Source organism: Lactuca serriola, chromosome 1, assembly GCF_051521515.1.
Source record: "Lactuca serriola cultivar US96UC23 chromosome 1, Lser_US96UC23_V15, whole genome shotgun sequence".
Taxonomy (NCBI): domain Eukaryota; kingdom Viridiplantae; phylum Streptophyta; class Magnoliopsida; order Asterales; family Asteraceae; genus Lactuca; species Lactuca serriola.
Genome location: NC_136408.1, coordinates 68,973,514 through 68,999,280, shown reverse-complemented (window position 1 = coordinate 68,999,280; position 25,767 = coordinate 68,973,514). Strand labels below are relative to the sequence as shown.

The window sequence follows — 25,767 nt, the reverse complement described above, 5'->3', positions numbered from 1 at the left end:
TACTTAGTCATTACGCTTGGCGTATTCACGACGCTTCCAATCCATGGGTTCTTAGCCCAATACGTGCAATGTACCCCTTGGTACGCCTAATGTATGCCGTCTGAACCCCTTTCTCTTTAAAATGTGCTTATTCCTTAATGGTTTTTCATCCAAAAATCAGATCTAGGCTGTCACATCCATAAAATTCATAAAAATTTAAAACTATTTCAAGCATCCAAAAACCATTACTTATTACAAAATATTTTCAAAATAGTTTCATATCAGAGTATCCCAGAAATCAAAATCATAAAATGTGAGGAGGTGCATGATCAAGCCTTCGCCTTCTCGCGATCATCCGAAGTCCTGAAATAAAATCCAAAACTTTAAGCCCGAAGCTTAGTGAGTTCCCCCAAAATACCGATACATAACAAAGAGCACACATAATAACAACATGTAATGGGTCCACAACTTACAGAATGGATTATCCCCGAGCCTACAGTATAATTCTAGCTTGCCTTACAGACCCACATATCACATCTGGCTTACTCCTGAGCCCACAACATAATTCTGGCTTGCTCTCAAGCCCACAACTTATGATTGGCTTGCCCCTTCAGTCCTAAAACTGGAATCTAAATGATCAGCCCTCAGTGCGAGTCTGGCATGCTCCCCTGGCCCTCAACTCGCATCTGGAATGCTTTGGAGTCCTCAATATGAGTCTGGCATGCTCTCCCTGGCCCTCAGCTCATATCTGGCATACTCTAGGGTTTGTTGGTTACCGCACGGAGTAGTACAACCTCAACCCTACCCACAAAACATTTCGACATGTAACAGGTAAACACACATATAGATAGTCAGACAATATCACAGGTAGTCCTAAAGACCTACCAGACTAGCATATAAAACTAGCATGCATAACTAACTTGTACTCAGCATAACAACAACTACCAGGATATCAATCCATTGGGCTGGCCTTGGTGCCTTCGACCCTTAAGTATAGTGAGGAAAACTCACCTCACAATGTTGAACTGAACTGAAAAGATCAAGCTCTTGAACCAAGGCTCCAAACTCAAACACCTACAACCACCATATGACCAATTCCATCAAGACCCAAATTACTAGAATACCCTCAGAAGTCAAACTTGGCCAACCCGGTCAAATTCAAAGTCAACAGTCCATGTTGACGCAACTCGTCGAGTGCAGCTAGTAACTCGAGTTTCTTCAGAACTCAAAAAACCGGGAAAACTCTAATTAACTCGTTGAGTTATCTCATCAACTCGCCGAGTTTATCCAGAATCCAAAAAGTAGGAAACCCCGACTCAACTCGTCGAGTTGGCTAAGCAACCCGTCGAGTTCCTTTAGCCTTTTCATATTCAGTCCTTTCCAGTCAAATCCAAGGCCCCAAACTATAGATCTAGTCCCTTAGGATTAAGATACCACATAAATTTGCTAACTTTACATCCATGCATGGCATCAAAGGAGTTAAAACACTAAAACTAAGCTTAATGAAATGTTTAGGGCATGGAGGAGGGCCAAGACTAGATAAAGTGGGCAACTTTATGTTCATGGAGGCCTAGAGGTGTCTAGATATGAAACCTCATCCTCTTGACAAGCTAAAATCTGAGAATGACTCCATTTTGCACCAAAAATGGCCATATACTTTCACAAGAGGAGATCTAAGCAATAAGAGATCAATATATCAACTTCATACCTCAAGATGGTTGCCAAAACATAGTAGATGTCAGATCTATAGCCTCCTCCTCACTCCAATCTCTTCAATCTTCGAGTTTCCTTCCAAAAGAGCACCAAAAGTTACCTTCCAAGCTTTCACACACACACACACACAAAGAGATATGAGGCACAAAGTAGGGTTTCTTTAGGCGATAAGGTGGTAAGGGAGGCTGGTGAGGGGACTTAAGGTCCTTTAAATAGGGTGCAAACCCTAAAAATTATGGTTTTCATACACAACCTCAACTCATCGAGTCGAGGTCTTCCAACTCGTCGAGTAGGTTCCATTAACCACGCGACCTTATTAGTTTCTACACGACGAGTTGGTGCCTCCAACTCGTCGAGTGGGTCTTATGTGATGTACAAAATCCTTAAAATTTCATACCTGAGAGTCGGGATGTTACATAGTGTAACATCCCAAAAATACAGGCCAAAAATTTCATTTTTAAATACGTCATTATAAAACCAACAGTATAATAAAACATCTGTAATATCATGTCATGTCAAAACCAAAGTAGAAATAATCAAACGTTTTATCATAAAACAATATCAGAGTGTAATCCTAAAGATCTCATGTGCGGAAAACCATAGTGTGATGCGCTGCGATCAAGCCAACTCCTTTCCTTTGAAAATGAAGTACCTGAAACCAAAACTGAAAACCGTAAGCACGAAGCTTAGTGAGTTCCCCCATCATACCACATACCATACAATCACATAACATACATATATTGTCAGGCATATCTGGGTGCCCGATCTACCCCTTCGGTTCTCTCGACCGGATACAGACTAGTCTATCTGGGAGCTGGCCTCCCCTGTGGTCCTCTCGATCGAATACTGACTAGCATATCTGGGTGCTGGTCTCCCCTTCGGTCCTCTCGACCGGATACTAACTAGCATATCTGGGAGCTGGCCTCCCCTTCGGTCCTCTCGACTAGATACTGGGGACTATTTCACCCCCTACTACTACCACATAACACATATATCACATAATCTATCTAGCATGGCTGGGCATGACCGCCCCTTTGGCCCTATCGACCGGTATTCTGGGGGACTATCTTCCCCTACTCTCACTAGCACATAGCATCATATCATACTAGCACAATAACATATCACAGGTAGTAGCAACCCTAGATGAATATCACAGAGACAAACATCTATCATACAATTCCTACTGGTGGGCTGGCATTGTGGCCGTAGACCCACCGCTACTGGAAGGTAACTCACCTCACACTGCTGAAGTCCCGTAGACTCAACCCCGTACTGCTCAAATCCTGCTGACTCAACCCCAGCTGCTAGATGACAGATTCACGATCTGTCAATATCAAAACATAACCCAATTAATAATTGGGTCCTAATGCATAACCATAAGCACTTACTTTGGATAATTACTACATTACCCCAAGCTTGGCTTATTCAAGGCCAAGGCCTAATCTGTAGGCCCAAAGTCAACTAGGAATCAACACCCTACATATGGCCCAATTTTCCAAATTGGGCCCAAGCCTATATATGGTCTTCTTCTAAGGCCCAATCATTATATAATCATTAAGGCCCAAACTATGGCCCATCTATGGCCTAATTTTTCCAAATTAGGCCCAAGCCCCTTACATGGGCCTTACCCTAGGCACATTAAATTATTCTAGTTCAATTGCTTGACTTTGGATGGCCCATTAATAACCCAACCATCAAGGCCCAATAGAAGGCCCAATAATAAACCCAAGTGAAATTAGGGTTTCTCATAAAATGATAATTAGGGTTAAGTTTCCTACTTAACCCATTAAGGACTTAATCCATTAAGTCTAATATTACTTTAGATTAATTTCCGCCATTGATTATTATTTAATATTCCAAGTTATTAAATAATTCTCGTGGGTGACCCGAATAATTCTCAAAATTAGGGTCTTATTGGCATTAGGGTTTTCTAAACCCTAATTAGTGTTTCCAACCCAATTACTAGCCCATTTAACAATTTGTTGGGCTTTTAGGTCACTGTGGGCCTTATTGGGCCCATTAGGGTCTCTTTGAGTCAATTAGGGTCCATTAGACCCATTAGCGTTTCCTTAAGCCCATTGATCACATGTTTGGGCTTTTATGTCCATTAGGGCTTCATTAGGCCCAATAGAGTTTTAGTCCCTTGTCCAAACATCCAAACCAAAACACAACATTAACGAGGCACACTGCCACCCGACACGGTGGCCGATGGCGGCACCCACCACCCTAAGGTGGTGGTTTTCAGTTTCTTTCCATTATTCATTTTTTTTGTTACATCTTACAATGCTAACACCCGAAATAATCACACACACACACACACACTAATACAAACATATATACATAGCAACTAATGGAAGCCGGTGGTGGCGAATGGCGGCAGCCACCATGGCTGGCGGCCATGGTGGGTATCTTTTCTGTTTTCTGGCCATCAAATACCATTTACAATTACACACACACACGATTCTAATCTGCTCAAGAGGTCCGACCACCCACCTGGTGGCTTATGGCGGCGGAAACAACTAAGTCTCGATGGCAGCCACCACCTCACGGTGGTGGCGGTGTTCTCTTTTTGGTTCCCAATCAAACAACTTCAACCCACACGAGTAGAAAGCACACGATTCCAATCCCAGTCGCAAGTCACGCACCCGCCTCGGTCACTTGGGTGGCATGTACCAGACAGTCGGAGAAAGGGACGACGAAAGGACGACCTTCAGAACAGCAACGACAACAGAATCATGGACTGAAACATAGCACCAATGATCGGGGATGAGGCTGAGACTTCGAGCGACATCAACGGCCTGAAGAACGTCCGCTAGGCCCTTACTATCGTCAGCAACGAAGCATCGGAGGAGCTGAACAACGTTCCACCATGATGGCAGGAGAATCGGCTGGTAGCGGTGCTCGTTTGGAGACGTGAGCGGTCGGAGAAACGCAAACAAGTGGCGACGAAGGCTGTGATTGCTCACATATGGCGGCTGAGATGTACACGAGAGGTGGTGAAGGCTGCTTTCCAACATTAACGCCTTGTTCCTGAGTTCCACTTAAGGAGAGAAATGCGAGGATACGGAGGGAAAGTGATGGGTGTCGAAGGAAAATCGTGTTCCCGAGTTTCATTAATGGAAGGAAAGTGAGGGGAGGGGAAGGATTTTGGAGTCATATTTTCCTTCCAAATTTTCCTCCCAAATTGGGCGGATTTGGGAAGAAAGTGAGGTGAAAGAAAATTTTAAGTTTTATTTTGTTTTTCCTCCTAACTTGGGAACACAAAAACTAAAAATTTTCCTTTGCTTTCCTTTCATTTCCTTCGAACTCGGGAACACAAAATAATAAGTATTTTCCTTCACCTCCCTTTCTTTCTGTCAAAATTTTCCTTCCATTTCCTTTAATGAATTTACAAAAAAACTCGGGAACAAGGCGTAAGGTTAGGGTTAAGAGGTGGCGGGTTTATATACCCGTTTCATACAACTTCAGCCCATAATGACGGATATGGCCCCTCCTTCTTCATTTTCTTTCAAATTTAGTCCTTAATTTACCAATTCAACCCCGTCTTCTGAAATCCCTAACAAACTAAGTCCCGTAAATTACCGAACAGTCCCCAATATCTTAATTATGACATATTCAGCCCCTCCAACTCATTTCTTTTAAAAAAATAATTCTCGGTAATTACCATAGAGCCCCTGTCTTCATAAATATTTATAAAATGAGTCCTTAACTCACGCTTTTAACCCTCGCCTTCTAAAAATGTGGCAATTAACTCCTCGAACCCATCACCCTGCATATATAATTATTTATTTTAAGGCTTCTATTCATTCATTAATTAATTTATTTATTTAATAAATAAACAGGGTTTTACACATAGGCCCAAAACATCTTTGTAAGTCATAAAGTTTCCACATAATGACTTTCCATGGCTAGAAATGGTTCAAAAGCTAAAACCCTAACTTATTATCCCATTAAGACATCATAACTCTTGATCGAAAGGGATAGAAGGACCAAGATCACATGTTTTTATGGATCTTAATACCTAAAATTGTTTGAAAGGATAACTCTTCTGGTTAGAGTAATCCATACTCATGAAAACCAAGCTTATGGGACCAAAAATGAACACAAACTCAAGGTTAACAAGATCAATGCAAATAACTTATTAAGTTTCACACTTTATACCTCCAAAGGATGCTTAGGGGTAAGACACTTCTGGATCCAAGATGCCTTAAGCTTCCAAGATGATTTCCCTTCCTTTTTCTTCCTTCAAGAACACCAAAAATGCACTTTCAAGCTCAATAGGCTCACACAAAGTATTAGGGTTTGCTAGGGACGAATTGGGAGATGGAGGTTCATGAGGGAAAAGGTCTTAAGAAGTTCATGATGCTTAAATAGGGTTCAAACCCTAAAAATTAGGGCTTACTCATTTTCTTTGTATGCCTTGTGTACTTGTGAGTATTCCCATCATACTCACATGAGGCACGAGCTTCATTAACGAGTCATGGGGACCAATTTGCAACAAATTTTCACTTTGGGTCAAAAATAGAAATTTACCTGAACAATGAGTGTTACATCGGGGTGAATGAGCTCCAACTAATTAAATTGAATATAATCAGGTTTTTAGGCTACCATAACTTTTTTGGTTCTCTTTTGCTCATGCTTTTAGTACGATAAGGTGAATTTGGCATCCTTTTCATTTTCTTGTTTGTGTTCTTCACAAAACTGTCTTTTTTAGAGAATAGAAAGGAAATATTTAAAGAGATCATATATGAAGAGTTTTTTAGTGAGTAAGAGAACTTTTGAGGATTGTTGAAGTAGATATGTAGAAAAGATTTGTAGAGAAGCTTAATCAAAAGAGGTGAACCCTTGAGGAATTTCGAGATGCTAAACTTTGACATGGATGAGCATAAATCTTTGAATGAATCTGTAAGACTCATCTCTTTGGAGAATAGATCTGTTGAGATCGTTTGAGGGAAACCTAAGTGAAATGATGAAAGTACCCTCACATGTTATGCATGTGACCACAGTTAACGTCTCCAATTTGACGGCGTGACTCAAAATGACCATTCATTAAAAGTTTTCAAACAACATGAATAATCTTTGAAGACAAAAAAGTTAAGGACTAACTTCGATTTTTTGGAAATCACATTGATCATTTTTGAAGATTTTCCTTCTTATAATAATAATTTTGTATATAAAAGATATATTGTGAAATACAATTACATATAAAAGCAATTAATTTCACTCTAAATTGATGTTTTATATTTTATAAATAGTTAAAAAAGATTTCTCCATTATCTAAAAAGTTATAAAATATAATAACTAGATACCATAAAATTTTAAAATATAATTGTGATAAAAATATTTATTTATATTTAAAAGATAAAAAGTTGTTTACATGATGTTTGAGAAAAATATTTATATTACTGAAGATTATAAGGATAAAAATAATTTATACTTATAGTATATATCATTTAATTTCATAAACTCATGGAATGAAAATAAATCACAGAACAAATTACATTTCCATTCTTTTGTGGCAATAAAATTTTGAACTTTTTCATTCCACTATAATTAAATATTTCACTTCTTTTTTGTTAGGCTCCGTACGATTCTCACACCATATGAACATCATAGAATCCAACTTATCACCATTAATCACCACATCACACCCATCTCATGTAATCCATATGAGAAGGATGTGGTGTTCACTATTGTAAAGAAGTGCAAGAAAAAACAATTAAAGAATAAAGAAAAGAAAAAGAAGAATGCCAACTAGTCGTGAATGAGAGTGAAGGTGGTCATGGGGCACCACACTCACACTATAGTGGCGGTATATATGTAGTGAGGCTCCACCTTAGCATGATGGGGCTTTTCACGAGACCCATGCCTACCCATTGGCCTTGATGCATACCGATACATCTCTTGAAATATGACTGACTTTATGAAAATTCTTTTTGTATGATATGATTTTTTTTAAAGATAACTAGCAATTGCGTTGTCCCTGCTCAATGAGGATGCAAGTAAGGGTTTGCGTGTGTATGGTCTGGTCGCTCGGGAAAAGGGGTGGAGCAGTTGTATTTGTGATAGATGTAAGCACTCTGTAATTTTTTTTTTAAATATATAAATTGTTTCTGTAAAATAATACACAATAACTTTTAGTGTAAATTACCGGAAAGATTTTTATTTGTCTATTTTCTATATAGGGGACAAAACTGAAGACATACAAAAATCTTAAACATAAGGACTCTTATATGGACCTTTTCTATTAATTACAAAATTGTAGGGGCTAATTGTGCCAATGTCCAAAAGATCTATGACAAAACTCTTAAAGTGGAAAAATGTAATGTTCATAAGGACTTTCTAGTTAATATATAGTATACTTTCTAGTTAATATACATTATAGATTTAAGTATTTGTGTAATTATTTTAAACACATGGATCGTTTTTATAAAAATAATACAAAATGATATTTTCTATAAATTAGGGAAACAACTTATTTATTTATTTTTTATACAAGGACCAAAGCTGCCAACATATGGAAGTTTTAAACATAAGATTTTTTTTTTTTTTTTGTAATAAAACCTTACAATGATCTTTTTGGTAATTTAAAAAATTGGAACGACAATATATATAGTCATAAGGACTATAACTATATAGTATAATATATACTATAACATATTTAAATTTTAAACATAAGGGCTCTATAAAATACAAACTGATTTAGAAAAAAAAAACTTTTCATAAGACTTTCTAATATATAGTTAGGTTCAAATGTTTTCACTATCTATTGTGTGCCCGTATGATTCATTCTGGACCAATCATTTTAATTATTTTAAGAAAGTAATTAATGCATATTAAATGCTGAAAATGTAATTAATACCTATTATATCTTCAACATGTAATATGCATTAATTACTTTCTTAAAATAACTACAATGATTGGTCCAGAATGAATCATACGGACACACAATAGATAGTGAAAACAAAATAACCTAACCCTATATATATATATATATATATATATATATATATATATATATATATATATATATATATATATACCTCTTCTAATAAATGAAACCTAAAAAGGATACGCGTTAGTTTTTAAAATGTCTTTTTGACATGATATTTTTCTAGGATTTTAATTATTTTTTTTGTAACAAATCAAATTCAATTTAAAATTTGAAAATACAAAATCATATCCTAATAACCTAATAGTATGATGTTCCATTTTTTTCCACGAACAATGGGGTATATATTCATTCCAACTCTATGCAAAACTCCAAAACATATAAAAAGTGCTATAAATCTTCGCTTTAACTCTCAATTTGAGTTCTGTCTACACAATAACACAAAAGTCTTTTACGTCAACTTGATAATTTAGTCTCCACATTTTTAAACAAATTGACAAATATATTATATGTACTGAGACAAAATAAGTAAAAACAAAAAACAAATAATTAATAACGAATCGTAGGTTTATCCTAAAAAAATTCATTATCATTTTCCTTATCCTTATTATTTATTAAGGTGAAATATTTTACCAAATTCTAAAATTAACATCCTTAAAACTGAAAATAATACGTTTTAAAACCGAGGTAACCGACCCAATACTTTACATGATAAACATTAACAGCATGTGACGTAAAATAGAAAAATATTGCGACTTAACTCATAAAGGATGGTGTAGAATATTTATTCCAAACAAAAATTCTATCAAAATATATTCTATTTCGTGAGGTGTGATGGCTCAATTGGAGAAGATGATGATATTGTTACTGGAGTCAACAGTTTCGCGTTTTTGACCTTTAGCACGCTGGTCAGAACTGCCAGCGGCGTCACATCTCCGACCACCGTCACCTTCTTGGCCGCAAATTCAATTTTGAACGAAGTTACCCCTGAAATATATGAATTTTTCCTTAAGAAAATAAAAAAAGTTGTTATATTTTATCAATAATAAGTATACTACCTTCGATTTTGGAGATATGTTTCTTCATTTTTCTTTCGCAACCCCTGCAGTGCAGTGAGACCTCCAAGACAACTACCTGATCGGAAGAGGAAGGGGGTGGTGGGGGTGAAGATAGTTTATGGACGGAAGAAATTAGTGTTGGTTGATCATGGTGTTTCTTGTCTGAAGCTTTGCGATTATGAAGCTTTAGCGATTCATGAGGTGGTGGCGGAGACGGCGGTGGTTTAGGAGGAGAAGAGGTCGGTGAATCATCATCAAGGTTAAGAAAGCTAAGAGCTTCATAAGGTGGCGGCGACGGTGGTGGTTGTTGTGTAGGTGGAGGAGAGCAGAGTAAATCATCGTCTTTCTTCAAAGACTTTCTGTATTGAAATTTGAGTGGTTCAAGTGGCGGTGATGGTGGTGGCGGCAGAACATCGTGAAAATCCGACGAGAAATTAAACGTGGGTCTGTCACTCAACAAGCACCTTGAAGAACTTGCTGGGCTGATAGAATCACCATCACCATCACCATAAGCAAACGCAATACTCTTTCTTTTCTGATCACCGGCTTCCGCATCTGGCTTCAGGTTTTGGTGGTGGTTGTCCACGGTGGTGGAGGCGGGACTAGATGGAAAGATACGTCCTTGACCGAGTCTTTTTTCATCTCTAATGATGGGGTTGTGACGGTCTATTGCTCGGCCGCTGCCACCATGGGCGATGGAGGAGGAAGGTTCTTCAAGAACAATGGAATCCATCATAATATGGGTGGTGAATTGAAGCTTGAGAAGTACAGAATATATGAAACACCTTTCATTAGTGTACTAGCTTTTATGAATAATTGGTCTAAGAATAAATGAAGGGGTTAAATGTCGTCCTACAAACTTTAGTTTCATTAGTGTACTAGCTATTATTATTTTTATTTTTATTTTTACTGTTATCAATCTTAAATAATCTTTTATTGAAATCTAAAAACACATTCACCTCACCGTCCACCTCCACAACTACCTACTAACTCTAAACATCCTCACACCACCGGCTTTTTATACTCAGAAGGGTGAATGGTCGTGACAGAGAGGTATCATATCTAGTGTTAAAAAAAAAATACTATAATCTTTAATATTTTTATATAAAGAAGATTTTAGTTTGTTCATCTTTCGGATGAAATTTATTTTCCTTTGATGGAAGGAAAGTAGGAAAGTTGGACTTTTAGGAATCCAATTTCTTTTTAAAAATAATCACACATAAGGAAATATTAGGACATTATAAATATTTAAATCTTTCTATCTTTCTATCCTTCTTAATAAATGAAAGTTTTGTTTGTTACATGTAAATCTTTCATGAGTTTTGATGCTCTTCATTTTGTGGTATTTTTAAATAAATATTATCCACTTGTCAATTTTTGATTTGTTTTAATTTTTGAAATTAAAATCATATATATATATATATATATATATATATATATATATATATATAAGTATTAAATATCATATATATGATATTAAATTGTAATAAATACGTTTCTTCCTTTCTTATTTTAAAGTTGTACGTTAAAAAATATTTTCTGTTTAGACTTTAATTTAATATTTAATCTTTTTTTAAATCGACTCGTGTAATACACGTGTCTCACACCTAGTTCTAATAAAAAAAATAATTTTAATCTTCTTTTGACATGTGTCATTATATTAGATATCATAATTAATACATATTTTATTTTTTCTTTTGTCATGTGTCATCCTATTATGTTTCTTAATTAATGAATGTCACTTGTCAACCTATTGATTATCCATTTCAAATTTCAAATTTTAAATTTCTCACTTTAATTACATTAAATTAATAACATTTAAAGAAAAAATAAAATAAAATTATTACAAATTATAAAGTGATATAATTTTACATATTTATTTAAATCAATGATTATAATTTTATATAACTTAAAAAATCTCTTAATTAATAATTATTTAAAATAAGTGATTAATAATTTTGGGTTTTTTTTACTATTAAAGGTTAATTAAATTTGTAATCGTGACTCTCACGGGTTATAAACTAGTTAACTATAATATAGAGAAGGAAATAAATAAAGAAAATATCAAAAGCCCTCCCATGAGTTAATTAAAGGATGTAAATAAACATGAGTTAAACGTGGGGAACAAAACCAAATTGAAACCACGGTAAAAAAACATCTTTTTGTTTTCTTCAAAAAGATTCATATTTATAAGAGTAGTCGGTATGGGCCATCAACGAGATTCAACGCAGTGACGTGGCAGCCGACGACGACGTTATGACGGGGGGAACACCGCCCCCTATCTCGTTGCATCTCGTCGAGGACATCTCGTGGGCGTCATGACGAATTGAAACGCGAAGCATTTTACCGTTTTTTTTACCGTTTCAAAACGGTCAAAATTCAATTAAAAAAAAACTTTTTTTTATTTATCTTTTTACCTATATATATATATATATATATATATATATATATATATATATATATATATATATATATATATATACTCTTTTTAATTTAAACTTTACATATCTTTTTAAAATCCTCTCTATATTTTCTACACTTTGTTAATAAAAAAAATGGAGCAATACCCAAACACCCCCCCTCCATCATCAAACCCAAACACAACCCCGCCTCTCGGATTTGCGGGGCATGAAAATTATTTCAACCTTTTGTCGTCTCAAGGTTCACCACAAATACCATACCAAGGTGCCGCTTTCAATACCGCTTCACCGCCACTGCAATTTCCCAACTCACCTTACGTTCAACAAAATCAATTTGGTCAAAACCCAAATTTACAACAAAATCTTTTCTCTACTTTTGGTTCGATGCAACAAACAACCAATCAACCGTCGCCTACAACACAACCAACAGTTCAAGTGGAAGCGGGAAGTAGTAAGAAAGGGAAAGGGAAAGGAAATCAAAAGGGAAATCAATAGCGGTGGAATCTGAAAATGCAGACGTTCCACAATGGTGGACACCGGAGGAGGAATACGCTTTGACGGCGGCTTGGTGTGCTACTTCAAAAAACGAACTTCGCGGAAATGGAATGAAAAAAGGAGCTTATTGGGGGGCGGTGCTCGACAAGTTTCACGCTATTTTAAAGAAAAATTCGTATCGCAACAACGACATGTTGAGCAACAAATGGGGTATGATAACTAAGCGGTGCAGCAAATTCAACGATATTTACAACCAGATTGTGGCGCAACAACAAAGTGGAACCAACGACTTTGATTTGTTCAAAGCTGCTAAGGAACAATATCGGGTCGAAATGGGTCATGTTTTCGACTTTGAAAAATCATGGGAATTGCTGCGAGCGGATCCAAAGTGAAATAAAACGCCTACATCGTCGGAGGTTCAATCCAAAAGGTCTCGCAATTCTGGCTCGGTCGACGTGTCGGACGCACGGACTAACATCGACCTAAACGCCGATGACGATGAGATCCCGGATGATATCCAAGAGATATCCCCACCACGACGACCGCCCGGACGCGACAAAGCGAGGCGCGTTGCAAGACATGCGGGGGAGGTGGAGACGAGAGCAAAAGATGCGGTGAAAATGAGAGCGAAATTCGACGAACATAATTTATTAATAAAAGAAAAAAATGAGTTGAAACGTCGTCATTTGGAATTCCTGGAAAGGCAGACACGGGAGAAGCAGGAGCAAAAAGAGAGGGAACTAAAGACACAACAGTTGTCAATTCTTCGGACAAGCGAGGAGGGTTTAGCGCCTGCTGATCTAGCGGTGCTACAAGCAATGAATGAACAAATTAGGAAAAAATATTTGGGTTAATTAGGATTTGTGTGTGGTATTTAGTAGTGATTTCAATGGTATTTTAGTTATCAATTTAGGTTTAAAATTATGTTTTTTTAATTGTAATCGGATTTTAGATTTTAAATATTATGTCTTTTTTTTTTTGTTTTTAAAATTATATGTTTTATAAAAAAATATATTAGTTATTAAAAAAACACAAAAAGAAAAAAAAACGAAAACAAAAAAAAAAGGTAAAAAAAACAAACTAATAAAAAAAGTACAAAAATAAAAATATTTATTTTCAAAAAGTTGGTGTTGCATCTTGTTGTCCATTTCCTCACTTGGTGTTATAACACCATTTGCTTATGTGGCATGTGAGGTGGCACAACTTGGTGTTGCATCTTGTTGCCCACACCCAATGCTCTAAAGAAATTTCTCTCTATTTAATTTTATTCATTCGATGTAAAAAAATAACATTTCTAGTGTTTTATGTAAACATTACATTAAAGGTAAAAAGAATACAAGTTTGTTACATTTTCGATGGTTTAAATTTTAAAATGATACTTTATTATATTAAATAGTTGAAAAAATAAGTTACATTTATTCATCAATAAAATAGTGAAAGTATATATGTTGTATTTTGACAATTAACCTTCACATAGAGACACAAAGATCGAGGGTAATCGGGTCTTGCGTTTTCATATCTTTAGAAGGATTGACTCAAGTTCAAGCAATCTTGTCATAAAGAAACCAAGTGACCTAAGAAATCTGGTTAGGTCTAGCTAGTGGTTCAATTTGGTTAAGGTTAGGTAGTGTTCATCTTTTTCACATGACAAAAACTTGTACCATATTGTGATGATGATATTGTACGATCTGCATTAAGCGAGTCAATTTGTTAGGGAACAAATGTGTAATTTTAAACGAATTATAGGGGTGATTTCAATAATTTACTCGAATAATTATATGTTATATTTTACAAAAGAAGCTTGATTGGATAGCTCGGAGAAGAAATATGCGTTATAAAAGAAAGTTTAATTTGAGTTTGGAATAAAAATATTAGAACATCTTATACATACATAAGACTCATAAAAGTCGATAAATTTTCGATGCAGCTCCTTAACTATAAATTCGAGTATGACTCATTAAAAACTAGATTTTTTCTAATTACGTAGTTGTGATAATAAACTCGCACAGATTCCATGCACTTATAAGTCTAACAAAATCCAATCTTTTAGGTAGAGGAATAAAGCGTGGAAGGAATTGTATTCCAAAAGAGAAGTAACAAATTCTCATTCATGTTATGCCAAACACACCGAATATAAAAACACTTTCAGTCTTTCACCCTACAAAAGAGAGGAGAAACAAAGCTACTTTCCCCTTCATTCCGATAAATGAGAATTAGATGCCTTGCTACTTTTCTTCATTTTGGTTCTTTTTGTTATAAACTTATAACATCAACTTCTAAATATTAATTATAAAAGTATGTTTCTTCAAATAAAAATTATATAAATTAGTGCAATTTATACAAAGGGGTTAATTTGAGTCAAAAAAAGATCTATAATAAAAAAAACTAACGCTTACTCCAACCTCAGAGCAAGAGGAAGAATGGCGACATTCCTAAAAGAATCATGTAGTTAGATGTATATCACAACTAAAAAGAAACTATATAGATACATGGTTTCTGAATATATACATGCTGGTTTCTGGTCTTCCCTTTTCTTATTTGTCATCATCGCCTTCTATTTCTTTCAAGATTCGATCCCTGAAATCTGATGCCATTAGTGGGAGACCCTCTCTGAGTGTTACTTTGGGCTCCCAATTTAGTAGCTCTTTTGCTTTGCTAATATCGGGTTTTCTTTTTTGAGGATCATCAGCAGTGTTGTCTTTGAATTCAATCGAAGCATTTGCATCAATAGTTTCTCTCACCACCTAAAAAAGAAAAAGTCTAAAGAGTAAGACAAGAAACCAAAATGGGCTAGCCCTCTTAGTCATGTTTGGTTAAGTTGGAGGAAGAAAAGATATATCATACATATTTTTAATAGTATATATATATATGTAAGTAAAATATTTACTTTTAATGCTATTATATATTAATATAAATAATTTAGTTAATATTATAGAATTTATCATTTATAAAACTAAAAAACTAAATAATAAAAATATTTTTTTTGAATAAAAATGGGTTATATTATGATTTTGCATTCATTCCATGATGAAATGATACAAACCTGAGCAAGCTCTAACATGGTGAACTCTCCTGGATTTCCCAAGTTGAAAGGTCCAACATGGTCACCTTCCATGAGAGCCATCAGTCCATCAACCTGAAATCAAAGCAACTGTATAATTAAACAGGAACCAAAAAAGTTGTATGAATATAAACTTTAAAAATGTTCTTACAAAAAATTGTATGTGTTTGTATGAAGAAATAGCGTACCAAATCTGAAACGTATTGAAAGCTTCGTGTTTGCTTTCCATCACCATAAACAGTCATGGGTTGTTTGCGAATGGCCTACAAAAGATGTTGCCTTATGAAAAAGTATTTTCTAATTATGACAACTTGTATAATGTTTTTTTACCTGTGAAACAAAGTTGCTAACGACACGTCCATCTTCTAGACACATTCGAGGACCATATGTGTTAAAAATACGTGCAATCCGGACCTGCAATATGTGAATTTTCTATCATAAAACGTAGGTTTCACTACCCTAATAATCTCTTTTAAGCACGCTTAACTAAAACTGTATAGATAAATGATGTTTACAAAATATTTTGGAAAATGACGAGACATTTGAAGGAGCTGAAGAAAAAAATAATAATGACAAAATTGCAAAAAGTTAGGACCTAACGCAACAATCATTTCCTTCTCAAAGTCATATAATTAATTAAAAAAGAAACAACCCAGGTGTTGTTTTGGTAATTTTTATGTCCAAAAGAAAAAGAATTATGGAAAATTAAATAAACAAAGGGCGAAAAATCATCGGTATGCAACATCACCTCAACACCTTCATTTCGATGATAATCCATTGTTAATGTTTCAGCTGTTCTTTTCCCTTCATCATAGCAACTTCTAACACCTACATTACATAATCATGAACATTGTAACGAATCAAAATAGAAAAATAACATAAAATGATAATAAAACGAAAAGTCCACCTATTGGATTTACATGTCCCCAATATGTTTCCTTTTGAGGATGCTCAAGAGGGTCTCCATAAACCTCACTAGTGCTCGTAATCAAGAACCTTGCCTTGACTCTTTTGGCAAGTCCAAGCATGTTTAGGGTGCCCATAACATTTGTCTTGTAATCGTATGAGTTAAGGAGACAATTCAAATACTTTAAACTTCAACGGAAACCACATTAAGTCCAACAAGTCATAAATCCATGAAAAAAGTTTCTTTTAATATAGAGTAACGCCCCTTCTAATCAAGAGAAATGCATACTTTGACTTCCAAGGTTAAATTTAGAAATGAGTTCAAACATAAACAAATATAGTGTCGAATTTGTAAGAATAAAACCCAAATCAAGAAATCCGAAAAGTTCTATGTTGAACTTCAAAAGTCAAAGGTAATCTCTTGTTTGTATCATGTTTAAGGATCTCAAATACCCAATTTGATAAAACACCATAAACAAAAAAGGATTACAAAAGTCCATTACAAACACATAATTGACAACTTAGTGCATAGAACATTAGTTTTGTGGATATAATAATGGGTTTGATCATTTTTTTTCTTGTTTCAAGAAAATTTGTTTAATGAGAAAGATTAAGAAAAGGATATGATGGTTTTGACAGGATTATACTTGTAATGAACAGGAGAAGCAGGGCAAGCTAAATGATAGATTTGATCAACCTCCAATAAAATGGGTTCAACAACATCATGTCTAATCAATTCAAATCTAGGGTTTTCTAAATAGTGCACCACATTTTCTTTCCTACCAGTAAAAAAATTATCAACCACAATCACTTCATCACCTCTAGCCATCAATTTATCTACCAAATGACTACCCACAAACCCAGCTCCACCGGTCACCACCGTCCTTATCCTCCTCCGACTAACACTTACAGGAACCCTTCCCGTTGCCCCATGATTAACAGGGCGGCGGTGAGAGGTGGTGCTTTCACGGTGGGAGATTGAAATTGGTCTGGGTATTGAGGTAAATTCGTGGGATTTAATGGTATTCGTTGTGGTAGTGGTTATGGTGGATAACGACGGTTGGAAGATGAAGAAAGTGGAACCAATCCCGATTCCTATGATGATGAAGAGAAATCGTTGCTCTTTGAAGATGTAATTTACGGATCTATGGATAGATCTCGAAGACGATGGATGTCTAAGCGACCTGGGTGAGTATGGTGGAGTTTGATTATTGGGCATTTCTTCATCTCGCCGTTGATGTTTGTGTAATTGCTTCATGTTGTTCATCATTTTTGTGTTCAAGAAATTGACGTGTTTTGGTGCATAGATGAAGAAATGAGGATCATGAGAAAGAAATTAGAAATTGGTGTGAAAGATTTCATGCAATATAGGTTGAATCTTCAAGATTTGCACAAGATTTCTTTTTTTGAAGTTGGGAGGGGTCTAAATTGTTGAAAACATTTAGGAAGAATGGGAATGAAGAAGACGATCTATTTCTGATGGAGTCAAATCTGTTGGAAAACATTCTCCAAATCTATTTTGGTACACTAACGTTAATCTATTCTATTTTATTAAGCATATTGTTTAATTTCATATTTCAAATTATTCTATTTTATTAAGCATTTCTTGAAATGTAAGAGGTACAAAAAATAAAAAATTAAGTACAATCGCTTATTGCTAATCTCCCCAATATGACTAATAATTAATCCTTGTCAAAAAATAAGAAAAAAATAACATGAAAAGAAGATCAGAAATTAATTTGGAATCCCGTATTCCCCTCAATGATGGTTAATTTCATATTTCAAATTAACCACAATTATCTCCCTCCATTACTCAGTTTTTCTTCTATAAATAATATACCCATCTTTTCTTGCATAGTCACCTCCATCTCCAGAATTGCACAAAATTTGCAGAGATAACAATGGCTTCAAAGTCGACATACCATACATGTCGTTTGCAAAGAGATGTCGAAAGAATGACCATTAATGGTTGATACGGGTAAAGAACTTGAAGTTGAACATGAATATCTATTCTAATTCTTTTTTTTTTCTAACTTATGACTAATTGCTTATAATTCTTCTTTTTTTCATGTTTATGATATTTTTTATTTACTGAAACTTAAACAAAATATTAACAAATTGTTTCTCTAATACTCTTTGTAAACGATTGCAATATCCTATGTGGCTTGTGGTTTGAGTCAATACTCATGTAAAGATTTTTTTTGAACAGTTTCATGTAGAAGAATTAATCTATTCTCAGAGTAAAAGCAATATTTTCTCATCCACAACCATTGTAACCGCGTCAAATGTCACCAGAAAGATTGGTGTTGGTTGGATGGTATTTTCCATTAGTATTTACCAAAGGTATCTCAACTCCTGCTACTAGACATCTTTATGTCTAAACAAAACCTAAGATGTAAGTGAATTTATACTAAATATTTTAGATTTTCTTTTATCAATTTAATTAGTTGATTAAATCTTTTGATCTTATTTCAAGAAGCTTTTACTCTAAGGTGGTGACCAAGTTGTATATATAGATAATGTATAGGTTTAGATGGAATTTATGCAATGAATTGAATTTTTTCTCAAATTATGTAGTAAAGTGTTTTTTTTTATAAATATGCACTATGATTCGTCCACTTCTACATTATTATTTTTTTTGCCGATTTCACAATCGTCATCATATTTTATAACCACACATGCTAAATATGATGACTAAGGTCTGGTTAAGTTATTCTTGAAAAATACTTTTTACTTACTAAAATACTCTCATCTCTTTGTTTTTCCCTTCATTACATTCTCCCCTTGTTCGCTAATATCTCATTTCAACTTATAATTTTATCTATTGGAATAAACTAAAATACCCGAATAACATTATCTAAATTCTAAACTGATCAGGTGCTTCTAAAGTTGGGCTTGGCTAGTCACCCAAGTCACATGGTTACACCAACAACAAAACACAAACATTTTGAATGTTTTCAAAAAAAAAAAACATTATGGGCCAATATGAAACAAAACTAACTCTTTTTATTGATACGAAAAAGTTTACATTGTTCGCTTTTTAATTTGGGTAGTAAGTAAATTTCTTATAGAAAGAAATCAAACCATTAAAAAATTTATATAAAAGTATGTTCATGTCATCAAATAACAATTTAATTATAAAGATGTTACTTTTTATGCTATATATATTGGGGTAACATCATAGGTTATTGAACTTGTAATAATTATTCTTATATAGTTATATTTCAAATTGGCTATCAGATTCATTCGTAAATTTGATTAGGTCACCCATTATTGCCATGAGTTTGCAAACCCTTTTGAGACGTACTTTCAAAAGTCACAAAAGTTGTCTCATTTGGTCATTGTTAGTAGTTGAATAAAGTTAAGCCGACACAATGCACAAGCTTGAACATTACTCCACATTAGATGATCATCATTTACACATGTCACTATTTAATTGGGTATGATGATTTGTAGGAACAAAAAATAGGATAATATTTAATTTCTTTTTTAAAATAAGCATTTTGAAACAAACAAAAGAGCAGAAAATAATCAATCAATGATCTCTTTATGTTTTTCGACTCTTTCATTACGCCTAAAACTAAAACTATAAGTTGGTAGTGTACCAAGTCTCCGTGGCTATTCATCTTTTGTTGTTTACCTTCTACTTATGTAATTAAGAAAATACGAAATATATTGCTAATAAATAAGTGACACAAATAGATTTGACTTTAAATGTCAAATGTATAAAAGATTTATGGATGTATTTTCTTGCTTTGGTTGTACTTCCATGAACTTGTTTTCATTGACTTCACTTTGCCCATGACCCTATATTAAGAAGAAAAAAAAGTCAACTTAAAATCTAAAAAACTATAAATTTTTTAACAATAAAGGAAGGTCAAGGTAAATAGAGCATATTTCACATCTTCACATATAGTAAACAGAGGTAAAAGTAAAAATTCACATTTGCAGACAAGGGCAGTTACATCTTACTATTATTATTTGTTCTAATTGTGAACCGGATAATCCAAACACCTTTTCATTATAAAATGGTTGTGTACATAAATGGTATAAAATGCAAATTAAATGATAATGATATTTATCTTGTGGCATAAATTTTTATAGATTTGGTCCTTATATCAATAATCTGTTACATAAGGGACCTTGTGGCATAAATTTTTATAGAGATCATCCTTAAGTCAATAACCTGTTACAGTAATGGTCCTTGTGGCATAAATTTTTACTGGAATGGTCCTTATATCAAAATTTGTTGTAGTAATGGTCCTTGTGGCAAGAATCTATTACAAAATGGTCCCTGTGCTAAGAATCTATTACAAAAATGGACCTTGTGTCAAGAATCTGCGTAACTTTGCCTCATTTTCTATGTTTTTTTTGTTGTTTTCAGCATATAATCATATAATCAGTCTTTAGAAAATAATAAAAGTGTTCATATGTGATTACTATTTTAACATATGGGGTTAATGATATATGAATTTTACACTCCTTGTAGGGTGTTTTAGTTGAATTTATAGCAATGTATGTTGATAATGACTAATCTGTTACATGATTCTGATATGTATGTTATAGGATCTTGATATCCAACTCTACCATGCATCTTTAGAAATTGGGTATGTTGTCTATTGTACCCTTTCATTGTATATGGTTTGTATAACTTATATTTATATTCATAATTATTATTATGAATTCATAAATAAGATTTATCAGTGATTCCAAGTTAAAATACTGATTGATATACTTATGGAAATGATGACAATGATGGATTTAGTGAGGTGTTTAATGTGAGATTTCCAAATAGTATACTCAATATACCAAACCGACCCTACCTCCGATATGATCTTACCTAGTTATTCCTTATTTGATAGATCTTGATGTAGACATTGGGATTGTTTAGGAATCTAGACTATTATATTATAGTCTTAAGAGATGTAAGGCTAAGACTTAGTGATGTTCATACTTAGGTGTAACGCCCGTAGATTTGGGCTAGTCAATTTAGAGATAATATGGGTCGAAAATGACTTTTCGGCAAAGATTATTTAGAATAAATAATCTTAACCAAGATGTAGTATATGTTACAAGGTTTCCATACATATAAAGAGCACTGAAATCCGAGTTATAACGAAGAAGTAATGACCCGTCGAAGTTTCGCGACGGAACCGGCACGGCACCGGGAAGTGAAAATAGTGAATTTACGATAGAGCGACTTTTAGCCTTAGAGATCTAAACAAAAGTCGTAGAAAATGTTAAACCAAGAGTGTCCATAAAAAGAACGCCCAAATCTGACTTCGTATGAGGAAGTTATGATTTTTCTAAAATTTGGCATAGCAGTGCACGACCCGAAAACTCAAATTTTAGTTCGAGCAGTTTTTGGCTTACGCGACCTAAATGAGAGTTGAAGATCTCATTAATAGGAACTCAACGGTAAAAGACAGACAAAAACGGAGTTCGTATGAAGGAGTTATGAATTCTTCGCGGTCATTTAACAGTCTAATCTCTTCCTACTGTTAAATTTAAGATCGGTCGAGAATTAGCCGACGGAGTAAAAAAGGAAAGTTGTAGATTTTATTTTTACCTATGCGTGGATATAAATAATGTCAAAAACGAAGCTCTTATGCGAAAGTTATGGACGAAGTATAGTCTCTACTTTTCGAGCGCGGCAAATTCGATACAGTTTTGTAAATCCGAGATAGATTGAGAATTAGTCAACGAGGTCTAAATGAAATTTGTAGTACTCGTAAATACCAACATGTGAATATAAATATCGACAAAAATGGAGATCGTATGCGAAAGTTATAGACGAAGCTTAGTCTCTACTTTTCTTTCGAGGGTGGCGAATTCGATACGGTTTTTTGTAAATATGAGATAGAAGGAGAATTAGCCGACGGGGTCTAAATGAAAGTTTTAGTACTCATAAATACCAATGCGTGTATATAAAGAACGTAGAAAATGGAGCTCGTACGCGAAAGATACACACCGTAAGCCTCTCTTTCTTTCTCTCTCTCTCTCTAACTTCTCTCTAGCCTCCCTAAACCCCTCCGAAGTCTAGGGAACCTCCTTAGCACGAGAAGAAAGCCCCGGAGCGCCCGGCGGCCCGAGAAGAAAAGCTTTTGGCTCAGAAACGCTGCTCCAGCGAAGCCCGGTTTTTAATAAAAACACGTTGTAAGTGAGATACGCCTATACTATATTTAATATAACTTTTATTTAATTATAGTAACATTATTAGGACCTTAAAATAATTATTTGGGCTATTATTATGAGTTATATTGAGTGTTATTTAACGCTTATATAATAGTAATAATAGCTAGCCTATTAACTAGTCACGGTTAACGTTAAAAACTAAACCCTAGTGGTATTGATACTAGGTTTTGTCGAGGAAAATTGTTTTGAGATAACGAAGTGCTGTCTGAGTTAGGAATCACCACCTAATCAAGTGAGTGCATGGTCTCTTTCATCTTACACATAGATATGAAGTATTTTGTAACGACCCAAAAATACGACCCGAAAATTTCGTTTTAAAATAGTAATAAAACCATGTTCATCAATCGTCATATAAGAATTATAAAGAATGTATCTCAAAATATCTTAAGAATTGTCAAATATATCAGAGTATAAACATCCCAGGCTGAACAAATGGTGTGTGCACTGCAATCTTTCCGAGCTCCTCTTTTGAAAACTGAGTACCTGAAACCAAAACTGAAAACCGTAAGCACGAAGCTTAGTGAGCTCCCCCAAACTAACACATACCAAACAATAACATATCAAGCACATACTGGGGCCTTGCCCCCTCCATCGAACCGAAGTCCGAAGCTGACTGACTGGGACCTTGTCCCCTACATCGGACCAAAGTCCGAAGCTGACTGTCTGGGACCTTGTCCCCTCCATCGGACCGAAGTCCGAAGCTAACTGACTGGGGCCTTGCCCCCTCCATCGGACCGAAGTCCGAAGCTGACTGTCTGGGACCTTGTCCCCTCCATCAGACCTAAGTCCGAAGCTAACTGACTGGGGCCTTGCCCCCTCCATCGGACCGAAGCCCGAAGCTGACTGTTTGGGACCTTGTCCCCTCCATCGGACCGAAGTCCGAAGCTAACTGACTGGGGTCTTGCCCCTCCATCGGACCGAAGTCCGAAGCTGACTGAACACAGCATATCATAACATATCAACTGGCATAAACTCACATATACTGCATACTACCTCGGGCTGTAGCCCGGAACACATAACACATAAATCCTGTCTGAGCCACGAAGGCATCAAACATACTAACTACTGCATCAGATCAAAATCTGAAAACTACTGTTAGCTAAACGGGCCGGCGTTGTGGCCTTAGACCCGTTTCTACTGGAAGGAAACTCACCTCACACTGCTGAAGTCCCGTAGACACAATCCCACACTGCTGAAGTCCCACAGACTCCACCCCAGCTGCTGGTTGACAGATTCCCGAACTGTCAACACCAAATAACACCCAATTAATAATTGGGTTCTAACACATAACTAAAAATACATGCTTTGGATAATTACTACATTACCCCTAGCTTGGCTTACCCAAGCCCAAGGCCCAAACCATAGGCCCAAAGTCAACTAGGAACTCAAAGCCCAACACATGGCCCAATTTTCCAAATTAGGCCTAAGCCCCTTACATGGGCCTTACCCTAGGCCCATTAAATATTCTAGTCTAATTGCTTGACTTTGGATGGCCCATTAATAACCCGATCATCAAGGCCCAAAAAGGAAGGCCCAACAATAAACCCAAGTGAAATTAGGGTTTCACATAAAATGATGATTAGGGTTAAGTTTCCTACTTAACCCATTAAGCACTTAATCCATTAAGTCCATTATCGCTTAGATTACTCTTTGCCGAAGTTTATTATTTAATATATCAAGTTATTAATAATTCCTGTGCGTGAATCCCGATAAATTCTCAAAATTAGGGTTTCATTGCATTAGGGTTTTCCAATCCAAATATTAGCCCATTTATCAGTTTGTTGGCCTTTTATGTCAATTAGGGCTTTATTGGGCCTATTAAGCCCACTAGGATAATATTAAAGCCCATTAGAGTCCATTAAGATTTATTGGGCCCATTTGAGCTTACAAGGCCCATTAGGGTTTCAAGCACCCCTCCCAAACGAATCAACTCACAAGGTAGACACACCGCCACCCAACACGACGGCCGGTGGCGGCAGCCACCACCCTATGGTGGTGGTTTTCAAGTTCTTTCATTATTCCGACACTATTACATATTACAATACAAATCCCGAATCACGCACACCCTCACTAACATACACATACACACGCACAGCCACCCAAATGGTGGCCGACGGTGGTGCAAGGCGGCAGCCTTGTGATTTCCGGCTAGACAAATAACCCACAATACATATGAACACCAAACAAATGACTGCAATTAAGTCACACATGAAATACGCACACCAAGCATCACCTAACAACGGTGGCTGATGGCAGCAAGGTTGGCGGCCATAGCAACGACGCCTTGGAGTGGCGGCAATGACGACGATCTGAACAAACCCCAAGGAGCAGCGATTGGAACCGGTACACCTCGTCGGAATACCCTCGCAACAGCAACATCGAACCAAGGTTGCTCACCGGTGGCTTAATCTTCAACGGTTGCAGAGAAGCGGCGGCAAGAACTCCGTCGATCACCTCCCACACATCAACGCTTCTCATTTCGCCTATAGCCTCCATCGGAAACGACCACTACGGCCATCACTTCTGGTACACCCAACAGTTTTCGATATCTCTGGACATGGCAAGCGTCGTTGGGCGATTGGCGACCTCACCGGGGATGGTTGCGACTTGAACAGCAAAGGGGAATGGCACCAAAGATCGGAGGAGAGGGGGCCGCTGGATGGAGGTATCGATGAGAGGGTGTAGGCTGAAGAACCCGACGATGGCGGCTGCACTCTCCCTTGGGTCTAGGGTTTCATAACGCGTTTATATACCTGTCACCCACAAACAATTAGTCATGATGGCAGGATTGGTCCCTCCCATCCAATTTCCTTTCAATATTGGCCATATATTACACTTTAAACCCCACTTCTGAAATCCTTTACATTTTAAGTCCGGCTTTTACCAAGTAGCCCTTCTCTCAACATTTATTTTCAAATGAAATCCAGAAATTACTATCTAGCCCTTCTTCCATAATTCCCTTTTCATAGTAATTTCAAATAATTACCATGGAGCCCCTAGCTTCATAAATAATTATAAACTAAGTCTGAAAATTACACTTTTAACCCC

At 35.7% G+C, this 25,767-nt stretch overlaps 2 protein-coding genes and 1 long non-coding RNA gene across 3 annotated transcripts; 1 reads left to right on the top strand and 2 right to left on the bottom strand.

The window, feature by feature from the left end:
* Positions 1 to 9,238: 9,238 nt before the first annotated feature.
* Positions 9,239 to 10,613, bottom strand: LOC145090772 (uncharacterized). Its single transcript, XM_079028851.1, has 2 exons — positions 9,643 to 10,613; positions 9,239 to 9,571 (listed from the first exon to the last, which is right to left on the bottom strand). The coding sequence occupies exons 1-2, from the start codon at positions 10,376 to 10,378 to the stop codon at positions 9,402 to 9,404; spliced, it is 906 nt and encodes a 301-aa protein (XP_078884977.1). The 5' UTR covers positions 10,379 to 10,613; the 3' UTR covers positions 9,239 to 9,401.
* A 4,294-nt stretch (positions 10,614 to 14,907) lies between these two features.
* On the bottom strand, positions 14,908 to 17,794 carry LOC145090754 (UDP-glucuronic acid decarboxylase 1-like). Its single transcript, XM_079028844.1, has 7 exons — positions 17,150 to 17,794; positions 16,526 to 16,673; positions 16,367 to 16,446; positions 15,949 to 16,032; positions 15,807 to 15,881; positions 15,601 to 15,693; positions 14,908 to 15,301 (listed from the first exon to the last, which is right to left on the bottom strand). The coding sequence occupies exons 1-7, from the start codon at positions 17,792 to 17,794 to the stop codon at positions 15,092 to 15,094; spliced, it is 1,335 nt and encodes a 444-aa protein (XP_078884970.1). The 3' UTR covers positions 14,908 to 15,091.
* A 118-nt stretch (positions 17,795 to 17,912) lies between these two features.
* LOC145090764 (uncharacterized) lies at positions 17,913 to 19,119 on the top strand. Its single transcript, XR_013701751.1, has 3 exons — positions 17,913 to 18,046; positions 18,383 to 18,502; positions 18,734 to 19,119. It is a non-coding gene; the product is annotated as an uncharacterized LOC145090764 (long non-coding RNA).
* Positions 19,120 to 25,767: the final 6,648 nt, after the last annotated feature.